The 14,938-nt window shown below is 40.5% G+C and overlaps 1 protein-coding gene across 1 annotated transcript in view; it reads right to left on the bottom strand.

The window, feature by feature from the left end:
• The window catches only part of CALCR (calcitonin receptor), a 71,515-nt gene that overhangs the window by 31,012 nt on the left and 25,565 nt on the right, over positions 1-14,938 (bottom strand). The window contains exons 5-6 of the mRNA XM_080340066.1: positions 13,958-14,049; positions 8,080-8,206 (exon numbers count right to left, since the gene is read on the bottom strand). Coding sequence (XP_080196192.1) covers positions 8,080-8,206; positions 13,958-14,049 — 219 coding nt within the window. The remainder of the gene's footprint in view (positions 1-8,079; positions 8,207-13,957; positions 14,050-14,938) is intronic.

The following is a 14,938-nucleotide window of genomic DNA, read 5'->3' as shown; positions in this document are numbered from 1 at the left end:
ATTTTAGCAAATCAGGATTCACTCATTTTGCACACAGAGACAGCGCGTGCTTTGCTAAGACAACCTCATATAAAAGCCCCAGTGGCTGCAAATGGCCTCTGTGGCCAGACAGGAGAACTGCAGTTGATGACAGCAAGACCAGGGAAGCTAAGGTTTTGCTGATTTTGCAAACAACTGTCCCACGAGTGCTCACTTCTCACTGCCTCAATGGCAGAGCTTCAGGGCCCAGAAATGGTGCAGGTGCACAATGATTAAGCAGCATGACAGGTTAAATCAGACTTTTCACAGAGACTGCAGTTTGGCCTGTGTGCTGTGTGCCTCCATCCTTGCTGTGGCTGAGAGTGCAGGTATGATGCTCACCTGAGCAGAAAAAATGCAGCCTGAAAACCTGGTAACAAGCCTCAGGGCCCAATACTTTCAGCTTCAGGACCAAAATGCATTTGGCAGTATGAGGTCCTTTCTGGAATCACATTTCTGAAGAAAATGGCCTTCTAAATAAGAGACAGTGTATAAGGATTACACTGCTGAAGTACCATCCACAGGATCCAATAGAGCCTGGGTTATTTTGACCTGGAATTCCTTGGGACTGGGCTACACAAAAGCTATCATCCCTCCCTTTGTGATGCTGCAACACTTTTGAGAAACCTGAGCCTACTAATAGATGCTGCTTTAAAAGAAGAGCAAGCAACTGAAATGCAGACAGAATAATAATTTCTGAGGAAAGTAAGATGAAGGAGTCTGTCCCAAAATAAATACTTACTCTGAGACTCTTAAATGTCTTTTTTTCACCTCCTGATGGCAACTGTTAACTGGATGGTGCCTTCCCATTGAGAAAGGAACCATAATAACATTGTTGAAAAAGCACAGATCTTTCTCAGAGATGATGACTGACTGACTTCTTCGCAGCCTAGATTCAGTTGTTCCACATAAACCACAAATACTCTTCACAGAAGTGTCCTTTAATCATCCATACTTCATATCCTGAGCATGGCATGCCACATCAGATCAGTGCATCTGACACCACCAGGTTTATATGGTGCTTCTTTCTCTCATTACTCTGAGATTTTTGAGAATATAAACAAGAATAGAAAGACATTGGGGAAAATGATGGAGTAAACTGACAGATGTGTCTTTAAATGAATGCAGATATTATTCAAGACTGAAAATTTGTGATAATTCTTTGAATATTGGCTGGTTCTGAATTCACAATGTCCCTTAGTCTGCATTAATCTCGGGGAACTTCATGGGAAAGGGAAGAGTTGATATTTCCTAGGATGGAAGGAGAGATTCTGATTTACATCCGCATTACTGCAGTGTTGCACCAGTGGAACCCAGTGATTTCAATGAGGGTGAAGCTGGTGCAGCACAGTCCTGGCACTGCCCATGAGCTTACTGCTGTCAGAAACTTCATTCATAAATGATTCACCAGCATAAAGCATAAAAACACCTCATCCTCTTGAAGGTGAACACATGTTCCTGAACCAAAGTCACAGTCAAGGAGGGTCACACTCCCCTGGAGGGAAACCTGGATTTGCTCCCAGGCACTGGACACTGTCAATGATCCCACACTGGCCATGTCTGGGTGTCAGAGTTGTCAATCAGGAGATCCTGCCCCTGTGTATCCTGCACATTATCGCTCCATTTTCTGTGTCCCCGTAGCTTAGCAAGGCTGGACAGCAAATGCTGTTAGGAAGCAAAGAATTATACACTCAGAAGTGCAATTCTTCTGAGACTGGAGAAACAGAAATGCAGGAGGAGTGACTGTCCTCTCCATGTGTCAGTTCTGTCTTGTCAATGAGGGAAGAGGCAGACAGAGCAGAAATTTCTTTTCCCTGACAACTCCTGAGGTGAGCCCCCTGTACTTACTTGCACATCTCAGGCTCTACCACAGCACCTATGAACCTCAGAAAATGACATATGGTGCTTTGTAGTCCAGTTCAGAAATGCTCCTTAGCTGGGACAGCTTCTCTCCAAATGTGAGCATTAGAGCCAAACCTTACTGTCCTCCCTCTTTTTTTATTGATTTCCCAATTACCAGTGATGTTCTTTTTGCGCTTAAAAAACCAACCAACCAACCAACCAACCAAAAAAAAAACAACACAAAAATTAAATGGAACTTAGAAGAATGTTAGTGACTACCCATTCCTATTTCAAAAGATAGTTTGTGACTCCCCTATCCTGGTATACCATTTACTATGTCAGAAAAGAACTTGTATCACTCAGACATGCACCCTTCTCTGCTTTACTGGTGATAACTAATGACAAGATGCGTAGCTGTTACAGGGGAAATGGGAGGGCTGGGAGAGGTGAGCTTGTCTTCATGAACTTCCTCAGGCGAAGGAAAACTAATGGGATCTGGGTATCCCTTTGTAGATGGCAAAAAGTATTCTGGGGCATCTGCAAAATATAAAGCACAACCTCAGTCCTTTGCTTGTAAATGACGAATTAAAAGATTCAGTTCGCTCACCCAAACCAAGAACTTTTACTCCATGTTTTACTCTGGAAGTGAACAAAAAAAGGTCAGAACTTCATCACTCAATGTGGTGTGGTGAGACACAAAACTGATGGAAAACCTTTGACTTCAATAGAGCTTGGCATGGATGCAACTGGAGGCTGACTTTGACCCTCTTCGACTTACACAAAAGCCTTTTACTCTCTTGGGTTAACTTTGCTGAGTCAGTTTGTACTAGTGAAGTCAATGTACAAATATAATCTGCAAATGTACAAAATTACACAATTTGTGAATTCACAGATGCACACTAGACCCAGTCTCACCAAGCCTCATCTGAGGTAGCGAAAGTTCAATGTTTTAAACAGCCAGTTGGGCTCTTGATTAGACTAAGGACTCCTAGGCAAGGTGCTGACAGCTTTCAGGAGAACATCAACCATCTTCCAGGATAGGAGATACTCTCAGGAGGCATGGCTGCTAAGTATTGGCAAGTAATTCCCTGTTAGAAGTTTGGTCTTTGATTACTTTTGCATCTAGACAAAACTCTAGAATAGCTTTGTGTCATCTCTTGGTGGCTAAACTCACTGTGGAGGCCCTTGTAAGTAATCTGGTGGAAACAGGATGGAGGAACAAATGCAGTAAGATGAATAACTTTGGAGATGCTTTGAGAGTGAAAGGCAAGCTCTGGAAATAGTTACATTAACAAAGAATCTGATTAATTTAACAAGAATGGAGGCTCTGAAGCTCTATCCCAAGCATAATACATGAAACAACTCAGATGATCAAAGTGCACTTCTTTGTGGAGCTCCACCTTTGCTGCTTCCAGCGGAGGCAGCACTGTGGGAGCTGCTGGGACTGCTGAGGCAAACACAAGTCACATGAGGCAGCGCTTTTGCCATTTATCTTCACTGTTATCAGCTATTGGCCTCTCATTTGAGAAAAATATGTTTTAATCCCTACCAGTCTCTGCCAGGATACATGAGAAGGAATAAAAAACAAGAGATGAGGAAGGTAACATTGATATGGTAAAAAGATCTAAAATTAACACCGTTCTTGAAATACCATGAACCCCCTTTGTTTTCCAGGCTCTCATTCCCTTCTTATTCCTTTGAGAACAGGGGAAGTCACCAGTATCATAATCTGATAAATCACAGTAACTACCCTTTATACACTCCTCATCTTTCCACACAACTCAACATTTTATTTCTACTTTTTTCCTCTGGTAGGGAGTAACACCTAATATACTTGGGCAGGCATGATTTTCACTTTAATTAGTCAATGGTGAGATTATTTATAGTGTTCTAGTGTCTATGAGGGAAAAGAATTTTTTTAATATCACTACTATCATGGCATTGCTTTAAAGATTGTAATTCTAGTGGACACCAGCTTTTGTGCTTTCCTTCTCTCTTTCTTTTGGTCTCACTAATAACGCTGAGTGGGAGGCAGCTTAGTGGTTTCTCCTGAAGGTTTGCTGGGATTTGGGCAGTACAGATAAACTGAGAGCATTTTGTCATCCCACCTCATACTCACAGTGATAGGAACTTCAGCAAAATGCTTGGGAAGAGGAAAGGACTACGTGCTCCCTGTCCTGTTGGAGACAGAGGAGGCATGCTGCACCATCAGCTAGTGTGGTAAACTAGCTCAGGACCTTTAAAGAATATTTACATCTATAAAAGGAGGCCAGAACAGGCTTCAGCATATCACACCCCATGTCCAAGATACTTTCCACCTCAAAAAGAGCTGAGTTACAGATACTGCTAGTGGAAAGAACCGCTCCAGGCTCAGCCTAGCCCACACTCAGTCCCTCCTTGCTGAGAAAATGAAACCACTGTGCTTGTAATGAAACACGGGTTGCTTTGGGTTGTCCCTTACTGGCTCTGTTGCTGTACCCATGCAAGAGGGGGAACAGATTATTTACACATTTAGGCACAAATAAGCTGTGTGGCAGAAAGCTGGGACTTGACAATTAAATTGGAGCATGCCTGAACAGATGCTGGGTCCTTACTCTCTGATATACCATGGCTAAGCATGAGAGCCCACAACTTTTGCTCCACATAGTGCCAGAAGCAAGGGTGAATCTTCTACATGAAAAGTGAAGGTGCTACAGAACAGCCTGGAGAAAGAAGAGAACAGATATCTCCACCAGAACAAGAAAGTGATTAAAAATGCAGTACGATCTCTTAAAGCTTTTCTGGACGAGTTTCCAATTACTGAGCCACTACTGATTTGTGACCAAATAGTCTTATCTACAAATGTATTTATATTAGTGGCCATGGAGCTGATCAATTATTCAGTTTCTCATTAGTAAGAACTGTCCCTCCAGTCATTAGCTGTATCTTCCTTTACCCCCATCGCTATTTACTCTTAAAATTACTAGGCTTGTGGAATAAGAAAAATGAGAAATACAGATCTGATGTGAAAGACTATATTAAAAGATCAGGCAGCAAAGGTTTTATTTATATTTTCAGGGTTTTTAATGGAGAATATAATATGCTGTTCACAGATTACCCTTCTTCTACGGGTCAGTCTCATTTAATAAGGTGATAGAAGATATGACTTCCTATAAAATATGTTCCAGTAACAGTGTAATTAATGCAGTTGCTACTTTAGATACAACATTTAAAAAATTAGCTCACATTACATTTTTCATTGTATGTAAATAAGTGTTCATACATGTGTCCTGTTTATTTTGTTCAAGTGATCCTGAACCTTTTTCATTGCTTCTTTGGTTCTTGTATGGTCATGAGTTCACATCTTTTGCTTCCATCATTTGAGATCCAGACAAATCAGAAAGAAAAAGAGAGAGAAAATTATATAACCAGGAAAAAAATGAGGTAAAAGAAGAAAATTAAGATCTATTGATAAAGTGGCTTGACTTACCATTTTACATGATCAGAATGATGATCAAAGGGTTTATCTCTGTGCAGCAAACTATACGCAAGTAAGGATGCAGTACAACCTCTCCTCATGTAAATGATGCTTTGAGTTGTCTCAAATCTTTTTTATCTGGATACAGGGAGAATGTACGTGTCTTGGTGTTAGGGATGAATTTCCTATTTTGATCCTCCTGTCTTTTCTCTTTGTTATTTAACAGAACTTTCTTTCTTGTTTCAGAATTATATGGATTTGTTGATATCTTCATAAATATGTATTCACTGTAAGCATTTTTCCCATGGTGTTGCATATTTAAAATCTATTGTGAAACTTTAGGCAGGAAAAAAAAGTGCAGGATCTATTGGGGTTGAAACACATTTATTAGTTTGCAGAATAAATGCTACCAAGTGCATCTCTGTATATGATCATTACATACAGGGTGTCTGTGACTATTTAAAATTCCTTCTACACACTTCAGTGTTTCTGTATAGGTCACAGGTAGGAGCCACACACATACATGAGCCTGTAAAGCTCAGGAGTTGCACAGAAGGAAAGGGGATAAATGCAGAAAACTATAGGAAGGAAGGTAGAAGTAGTCATCCTAAATCAGACTTAATAAAACAGAGGGTGTAGTAGAGACAAAAAAAAAAAAACAAAAACAAGCTATAAAGCCTTCATTTGCTCTTCTAGTCAGCATTAAAATAAAAATATTATTGGAATTTACCTGATGGAATAAGTAAAGTTTTAACATAAATCCTCTAAGTTGTCATATACTCATATGGAGCCCCTATGCATTTTCATCATGTGTTAAAAGCCTGTCCCTGGCAGTTCATTTTCTTTTCCCAATCATGTATTACAGGTCTATTATGGTACTAAAATAACAGAATACACTTTCTAGTAATATTGAGACACTTCGAACAGGTCACCTCACTTTCTTTTTTTCTATTTTTTTTTTTTTTTAAGGAAGGGAAATTTAGAAAGTGAGGCAAGATCAAGCAGTGAATGTACCCTCATCCCATACTTGACAGCAGAACAAAAACGGGAGGCCTCAGGTCTTTTGGCACCAAGCTTTGTACCTTGCCTCTAAACAGCAGTTCACTGCCAAGTCAAAGACATGCAAATTCTATTCTGAAGAAGAAAGTAGAAACAAGGGCTTTGTTCATCCAAGCATGTGCTTAGCTAAATAGCTGAGGTGAGGTTTAGTAACATGGCCATATTCAGTAACATCAGTGGAAGGGCACCAGCCTGGGTGATTTCTGTGGCTGTACTCAGCACTAAGGGTCCTCTTCATAGCCTGGCCTGAGACCTGAAAGATTACTGCATACATGAACCTCTCCACTGCTCTGGAGCTCCACAGTCTTCAAAGGTAACCGTTTATGTCATTTCTATAGTGTCTGTTGCCTTAGCAACGTAGGTTGGGGTTTTCATCGGGTGATGTTCAGCATACTGGCTACGTGGCTTTACCGAAGTCTCTGAGAGTTTTGTCATTGGCTTCACTGGGGTCAAGATTTCATTCAAAATAAAGATTCAGCCCAAAGGCACTAGGTACAGCTTTTAAATGAAATCTTAGAGCACAAGAGTCCTTGCTGCAGCTTCAACTTTTAGTTTAAAGCACTTCTAATAATTTACTTGTGCTGTCAGGAAGCATCATTCTTAACCCTGAGGTAATGATCTTACTTCAATTTAGGTGCCTGATATCATGTGCCAGCTTTCTATCTTCAAATATAAAGTGTATTTTCATTGCATCTCTTGCACAGGCTACCTCTGTATGGTGCTTATGCAGTAAGGAGAAACAAAATGTGTGATTTTTTAATTATTCTTCTGCTCTTCTATTTTTTAGTCTCCAGATGGTCCTTGGAACAGGTGATTTTTTTTAGTCTATGTATTTCCCGCTTTAATTAGCTTACTTAACAGGTAAGCTTTAATTAGCTTACTTAACCAGCCACATTTGAGAGACGCACACCTGATCAGATAATCTTGGGTGCTAATGTTTAATTGCTTTCATAAAATTAGAAGCGGATAAATGGTTGAACTGTAATTGAACAATTTTATGAGAAGACAAGCTGATCAGTGTTGTGACATAACTTGAGAGATTCCCAGGCTTGTTTTAATTTCACATCAGCCAGGGCTGCTGTTAACAACGGCAAACACAATGTGATGGCTCTGTTAGAGAGCAAGATCAGAGATGGGTGACTGAGATCTGCTATACATATTTATCAGCTGAGGGATCAGTACAATATGTATCACTATCTAAGAGCAGTGAAGCAAGCTATTGCCCTGATTTACCACCTCCCAAGAAAAATAATGCAGCAAAAAGATATTTTGGGGAGGCATTTTGAAAATAGTCGTATCTTTCTCCACTCCTGCCCCCTGGCCCCGCCACGTATGTGCCTGTGAGGAAGGACAGGTGACCACCAAGAGCATTTGTTCTTTCTGGGGCTTTGTTGGGAAACATCAGGAAGTTAGTGCTGAGAGTGATGGGGATCTGACACAAGAGCAGTGGGCATCTGACACGTTTGTATGGATGGGCTGGCTGAAGCAAGTCTGGGGCTTCTCTCACTTGTATCAAATTCAAATATTTTTATTGCTTGAGGAAAGATCTGAACAGGATTGAGTGAAATTCTCAGAATCTGCAGCCTCTGCACATGTTTTACCAGACAGCTATTATTGACAGATGAATGGGAATGTCTGGTTTTAGAGTGGCCATAGTAATTTTACTTGGGTGTTGAGATGGAGAGGAGTCATGCAGTACTTACAGGATCCCTTTTTACAAGGCCTGGGTTAGGCACAACAGCAATGAGGTGGGCGATTGTAAACACGGAGTTCAGCACATAAGAAAAAAACAAATTCTTATGCAGTGTTATCCTTTGACAGCTGAGGCTCCTGAAAAATATGTAGCACACATCGTAAATTAGTGCTTCTCTTCTGATGTCACTTTAACAAGCTCTTTCTGGCAACATTCTCTCAAAAATGCCTTTTGGCAAGGCGTAATTGGAAAATACATGCCTTACATTGCAGCCATAACCTCTGACAAATTTTTGGGTTTGTTTTTACACCTGTTTAGTACCAGATGCTTTTTAGACCATGGTGTAAAGAGCTATCCGGCTACTTTCTCAGCCCTCGACGCCTTTCTTTATTTCATGGTAATCAAGATATTAAGTGTTGAAGCAGAACTCTGAGAATTAAGCTGCACAAGATACAAGTTATCAACACCAGGAATAGTGGTTTATAAGTAACTCTTTCCTGGAGACTCAGTTTCTCAGATATTCAGATTAAAATTATTTGTTACTTTGCAAATTAGTGGTGAGACAGGATGGGAAGTTTGGGTACGAGTCCCCTTAAATTACAGGGGGATTTGAGTTGTCATCCTGCACGTTTCTAACTCCAGCTGAGATCTCAAATCAGAAGAAGTTGTTTTCTTGCTCAGAAGGAGCACTAATGTTTTCGAAATGGCTGATTTTGGGTAGGGTAGGATATCTGCTATTGTGAGTAGCAGAATTTCCCAAGGGAATTTCACAGGATTCTTGTGCAAACAAATCATGCCTGCAGTTTCAGACCTGAAGCATCTCCCTTTTCTAATTAATGCCCAAATCCTCATGCCCCCTCCTCAGCTACCCTGGACGCAGAGAACAACACCCGCACAGCACTCCAAGCCCCAGAGCACAGCCTGGGGCTGACAGGAGGTGATTGCAGAAAGGCAATCATGGTGTTGTTAGGTAATGCTGTGATGTTTGTATCCAGTGATCACTGAGAGCAAGCAGGCAAAACCAGTAGGTAAAAAACAGCCAAAAGCAAGTATCACTGTCTCACCAAGGCAAGGCTTCCCCTCTGCACTAGGAGTCTTTTTCAGTCTGGAACAAAGCACAGGCTGTGACTTTCTGATGCTTTGCGTATGGAGGCTAACACAGAATGCACATTCTTTAAAAACAGAGAGCTAATTTAACCAGTTGAACTCTTTTCTGATTATTTTTCTTGTTTGTTTATTTATTTCTTTCATTGCTTAGCACCTGCCACTTATTTCTAGCTCTCCACACACTCATTTTCTGAGTTATGAGATGGAATTCTTCCTTCAGCTTGAGGCTGTTGTTTCTGGTTATGGTCATCAGCATCCTGCAATGCTCATCACTTTTGTTGACCTCCTTATTTCCCAAGACACTTTCTTTGGTTCAGGATGACCATGAGATGCAGGTTCATGGGTCTAGGAATGAGAATATATTTTTACACTTGCCCTGATTTTATGTTCTTACTTTAGCATCAGCTATTGGCAACTGTTGAGTACCAGATATGGGGCTAGGCACACTTGCAGTGTGATCCACTGTAGGAAAGGTTATTGGGCAAAACAGACCATGCTTTGGAGCTATTTTTCCTACACAGTGTTCTTGTGATTATTCCATCTATATTTGCCCCCATCACAAATCCAGGTTAACTTTCCTTTTCTGCTCCTAAGCTCTGGTGGTATTTATCCAGTCCTCATTCTTCCTTCCTCCCCATTCTCCATCACTATACTTTGCCTATGCTACTGATCCCACTTTTCTTGGGATGCTGTCATGTGCCCATCTGCCTCTGTCTTCCTCTTGCAGTCCTGGGAACAGGATTGGTGTGATGCCAGTTCTTGTTCCCAATAAATAAAAATTTCCCTGTTACTTAGAGCAGTTTCTTCAGCTTCTGGACACAGAGATGCTGACCCTTGTCTCTCCAGCTGCCTCTCTACATGGCAACCAATACAGAGAGACAGTCTTTTATGATAATCTCTGCCAGGTACATGTGCCTTCGCTCACATTCTTGTCCTTCTTCACTCCTCCCCTTGACTTTTGCCAATCTTATTAAATTGGACTGTCCTTCACTGCATGTTGTCTTCATCTGCTGTCCAAGCTCCTTTCCTACCTGCCTTCCTCTCTTAGTTTTACTCCGCACTTTTTAATTTGATCTTCAGTGTTTGCCATCAAAATGACATTAGTACCTGCTTGACTCAGTCAACACCAAGAGGAGAACATTCTAGTAAATTCAAACCCCTTGATTCATCCTCTTTGTTTAATCTCCTTCTCCAATCTCTCTTAGGTCTCTCCTGGCCCTCCTCCTGATTTCCTAAGTATTCCTTTGTGGTGTTTTTGAAGGCTTCTTTTCACACACCACCCATCTTTCTTAATGCTCCCTAATCTACTTTATTAATCAATATGGAAGAAGGCATCACTAAGACAGTTATCAGGGTTTAAAACTTGTGAGGTTCTTGAGTCTTTATCAATTGTGTCTCAGAGTTTCAATCTCCTGTGTTTCTCATGGTCCCTCTATGCTTCACATTTATCCTATGTCTTCTACATTTCCTTTGACAGAGATAAGTGCTATATACTCACAGGGTCACCACTACTTTTCAGTTCCTATCTCTACTTCTCTACTGCATCTAGGATATTTTGACTTCCGAGGAGGTTTTAGCACTATTTTCTTCATAGATCTACACTTTTGATACATCTTTTCTTTTCATTCATGAATAATGAGAACACAGATTTTCACCCTCAGACAGCTATTTCTACCCCCTACCCAGTTGTGTAGTTTTCAAATTATTTTCATGCTTTCTACCATGCTCTCCCTTACCCATGAGGAAAGCCCCCAACAATCCTTCCACCCATTGTCCTTCAACTCCTTTTAAAAGCCTTGGAGACTGCAGGTGCATTCACAACATCTACTATTCTGGCAAATCTAGATGTATTGTACTCCCTATCTGTTTATACAAATGTCTTTGTTTTAGTAATTCAATTGGAAGTGATTTGGAGCTAGAAGTCCCCTTTTTATTTTGTGTTTTATCATATAAGATAATGAGATCTCAGTTTGCAATTACAAAAATATTGCAGTAATGTGATGATACATGTAACTGTTAGAGACTCTATTTTATGAATACTCTGTCTGCTGTTATGAGTTATTATTGTTTAGCGATGCTCATCACTACTGGTTCTGTATTCCCTTCCAAAAGTACTGCAACATTTCTCATCATTATGAACCCTGATACCCAAAACTGAAAGGAAAATGAACCTCTGTCAGGAAAGACCTACATGTGGGAAACAGCAACCTCTGCAAGCTATCTGTTGCCGCCTCTATAGTCAAAGGCTATTATATGGCCCTGAAACCATCTTTTGCTGTCTGATTGACTGTCTGATTGACAGCTTGCCTTCTATTGAAGGTCAAATAATCTATCACTGTCATAGCCAGATGATAGAAAACAACTGAAGGCAACATGAACCCTGCTCCCAATAGAGCTTTATTCTCACTTTCTTATGATCGTGGATTGGTTTCCGCTTTCTCCTCATTTTGCAGTACTTCATTTTAATTCCTTTCTCTCCTTCCTCCTGTAACCTTTGTGTCATGGTTTAGTCATGAAGGGAAAGCAGAGAAGGAAAGAGAGGAGGAGAGGTATTGCTGTCTGGAAGGCTGCTGCAAAGATGAGTGTTTCAGCGCATCCTGGGACTGGTCAGGATTGTGCGTTATCCATGAGTCAGAGATAGGAGTGAGTCAGACAGGCTCATCCTGCCTTGCTTGATGCAAGGTATCACCTTCTTGGTTCATTTTGGGCAGCCGGTTTAACCAGATCCTGTCTTTACTATTCCAAACAACTCTGAAGCCTGAGTATAAGATTCCAAATCAGATTAAATTGTGCTCTTCCCAGTTTTCTCAAGGCATTACTGTGTCTGCGGTTTTATGCTCTTTATCTTTACCTCAATGGGAAGGGAACACATCCGTTTCTAGCTATCTCTGTATCTGATTAGTGCACCTTATCACAGTCATTCATCAAACTGCCTCTCTGGAAATCAGCAGAATTCACAACCTGTATTTTGGATCCACCTATTTTAAGCCTGTAATCTTACAGACACTTACAGTCTCTGCAAAGTCCAGACTTTTCATTTTCTTATGTTTGCTAGACTCACTCTTGGTGGTGATGATGTTGTGGACTTGTTCTTTTACTACCATTACTGTCTGACAGTTGAGGCACAGACATCTAACTGTATAACCCTAAGATTTATGCCACCTTCTTCTGGCCTCTCAGTTTAATAAGTATACCCTTGTCCAGCCTACATGGACACCTTCCTCCATGGTGTAACTTTTCAGGGACCAGGAGCATATGAAGTAACCAGGGAGAAGCTTTGCATAATGTTACTAAGAATATTATGAAAAGGCACACAACCTGAACATATCCATAGATATGTAGTACATACCCATAGATACGTAGTACATATAGATCAAAATTGGGACCAGAAATAGGCTGAGGTGCCTCATGTAAGATTTAGATTAAAAAATACAGGGACTCTGGCACTAGAACTGATTAAAGCACTGGCACAAGGTATCTGGGGTTTTGTGGAGCACCTTTCAGTACAGATTTTTGAAACAAGGTACCCATTCCTTGTGCACTAGAGACTGATGTTCAGCAAGGGCTTCTTTTTATCCCCATATTTATTCAATTACTGTGCATGTGTAGGCTGGAATTTTGTGTTTGCTATGTACTGATGGATTCTACAAATCTTCATGTGTGTATTTGTGGCCAAAACCACACATCTCAGAAATTCAAATAATGAAAATGATGATATCCCACAGCCCAGCATCTCACAATCCAGTTATCTCTATATGTACTATACTGATGGGGAGCATTTCCCTACCTCTGGTTATGAACTGATGTTCTGGCTATCTGATTGCAAGTAACTGACGCACCTTTGCTCAAATCAATAAGATACTACACATTTGGGTCATTATACCGGATGTATCATTCTGTTTCATCAAAGCATCTGTGAACAGACATTGCAACCCTGATTTATGAGTGTGCTATCAGCCTGGGTAGTTTGTAGTTTGTGATAATATTACAGAAGTGAAATAACTTAAAGAGATTGCTTAAGAGCTAGCTAATACAAATCATTATAGCTCTGGATATTTATTCTTGAATATTTTCCCCATTGCCTTTGATGTCTTCCAGTGCTTACCATTTCCCTGAGCTGAAAACCAAAGGCTGTTCTCAGACAGCCCCTCGCTACTGATTGTGACTGAAGCTTCATATACATGCCTGACAGCAAATCTGTGCTCACTCTGCTCCTTCACTGCAGACACATTATAATAAATAGTGTGCAGGCAGGTTCACTAAGGGATAAGATTTTAATCCTCCACTTAAGTTGCCATACAGTAGCTTCAATGCTTTCTGTGATTATCAGTTTAGTTTGCTTTAAAGTTCTGTCACAGCCCATCACTGTTTTTCCTTTTAATGATGATGAAAGGCTACACAGATTCACACTTATTGCTGAGTGTCGTAAGCACCTACTAAAGTCAATAGCTCAGCCCTTCAGCATCAGATGAAGGTTTTCCTGTTTTTCAGGCAACTGGTAAATGAAGGGCCTTACTGCACCCCTCATTACACCATTTCCCTATGGGCTGCACTTTTATACCACTCTTGATAAATGTAAGAGCATGATCTTGGCTACACACCACTGGGAGATGTTCCATTGGTGAGAGGACCCTGTGCTGAGACTTTTTTACCAGGAATATATAAAAGGGATTTTGGAAGAGCTCTTTCTCCCTGCCATGTCCCTTTCTGAGCTTTTCTTTGGTTACCATTTGAAACCCCTCAGGGAAAGAAGAGAGGGTGTGTCTGTAAGAAGCACTTACTTGAAATAGAAGAAAATTGCCAAGGAAATTAATAGGGATGTTATAGACAAAGCATGGCCAACGATCGCCATATAATAAAGTATGAACGCCATCTGCAATTTAACAAAAACAAAAGGTAAATATGAACAATTTGCAGGCAATATGTCTTTTTGTTTCTTATTGATGAAGAATCTACAAAACCAACCTCCTATTTTGTATTTATTTTCTTTCAAAGTTTCTTTTTAAATATACTTTTAATATCAGCAATCTATTAAATAGCATGACTCATGGTGTAAATGTGAGATAAGTGTTTCTTACATGAGTTAATCTGTTTCTGCAGCACTGAAGTAACTGGCTCACACTATGCGTCACTAACTTTCCCGAACTCTAGGACAGCTCAGCATATGTAACACATTTGGATTTTCAAATAGGTTGCTGCAGGATTGGTATAAAGCTTTTATGGTTGGAAAGTAGCTTAAATAGCAGAGAGCAAAAGCTTAATGGTCACTTTTGGAGATGAGTCAGTGGTTAGGTGGCCTTGGGACTGGAATCAGGGCTGACCTTTTGTTCACCCTCTTCACCAGTGACCTGCTGTAGAGAAATCTCGAAGTTTCTGGGTAATACTCAGGTCTTGCAGTTAATAGTGAGGGACTCCAGAAGGGCCTCACATAACTGAGGAGATAAGAAGATGCCATATAAGCTTTCATAAAGAAAAAAGTGGGGTGATACACCTAGGGATAAACAATCTAAACTCTGCCTACACAATGCTGAACTGAAATGGAAACCAAACTCAGGAAGGAGATTTTGGAGTCCTCCTGGCCAGTTCTCTGAATCATTGACTTAGTACGCAATGATATCAAAAAAGTCACCAAAATGTTGGATATCATCAGGACGGGCACTGAGGGTAGAACAATCTTGTACCTTTGTTTAAAATTTACATCGCACATGTGCACACCTTATGGACATGGCAGAGCTAGAAAAGGTGCAAAGAAGGCATTGAAA

Source organism: Nesoenas mayeri (assembly GCF_963082525.1).
Source record: "Nesoenas mayeri genome assembly, chromosome: 2".
Taxonomy (NCBI): Eukaryota; Metazoa; Chordata; class Aves; order Columbiformes; family Columbidae; genus Nesoenas; species Nesoenas mayeri.
The sequence above is the reverse complement of the archived record's forward strand: the minus strand, read 5'-3'. Positions and strand labels throughout refer to the sequence as shown.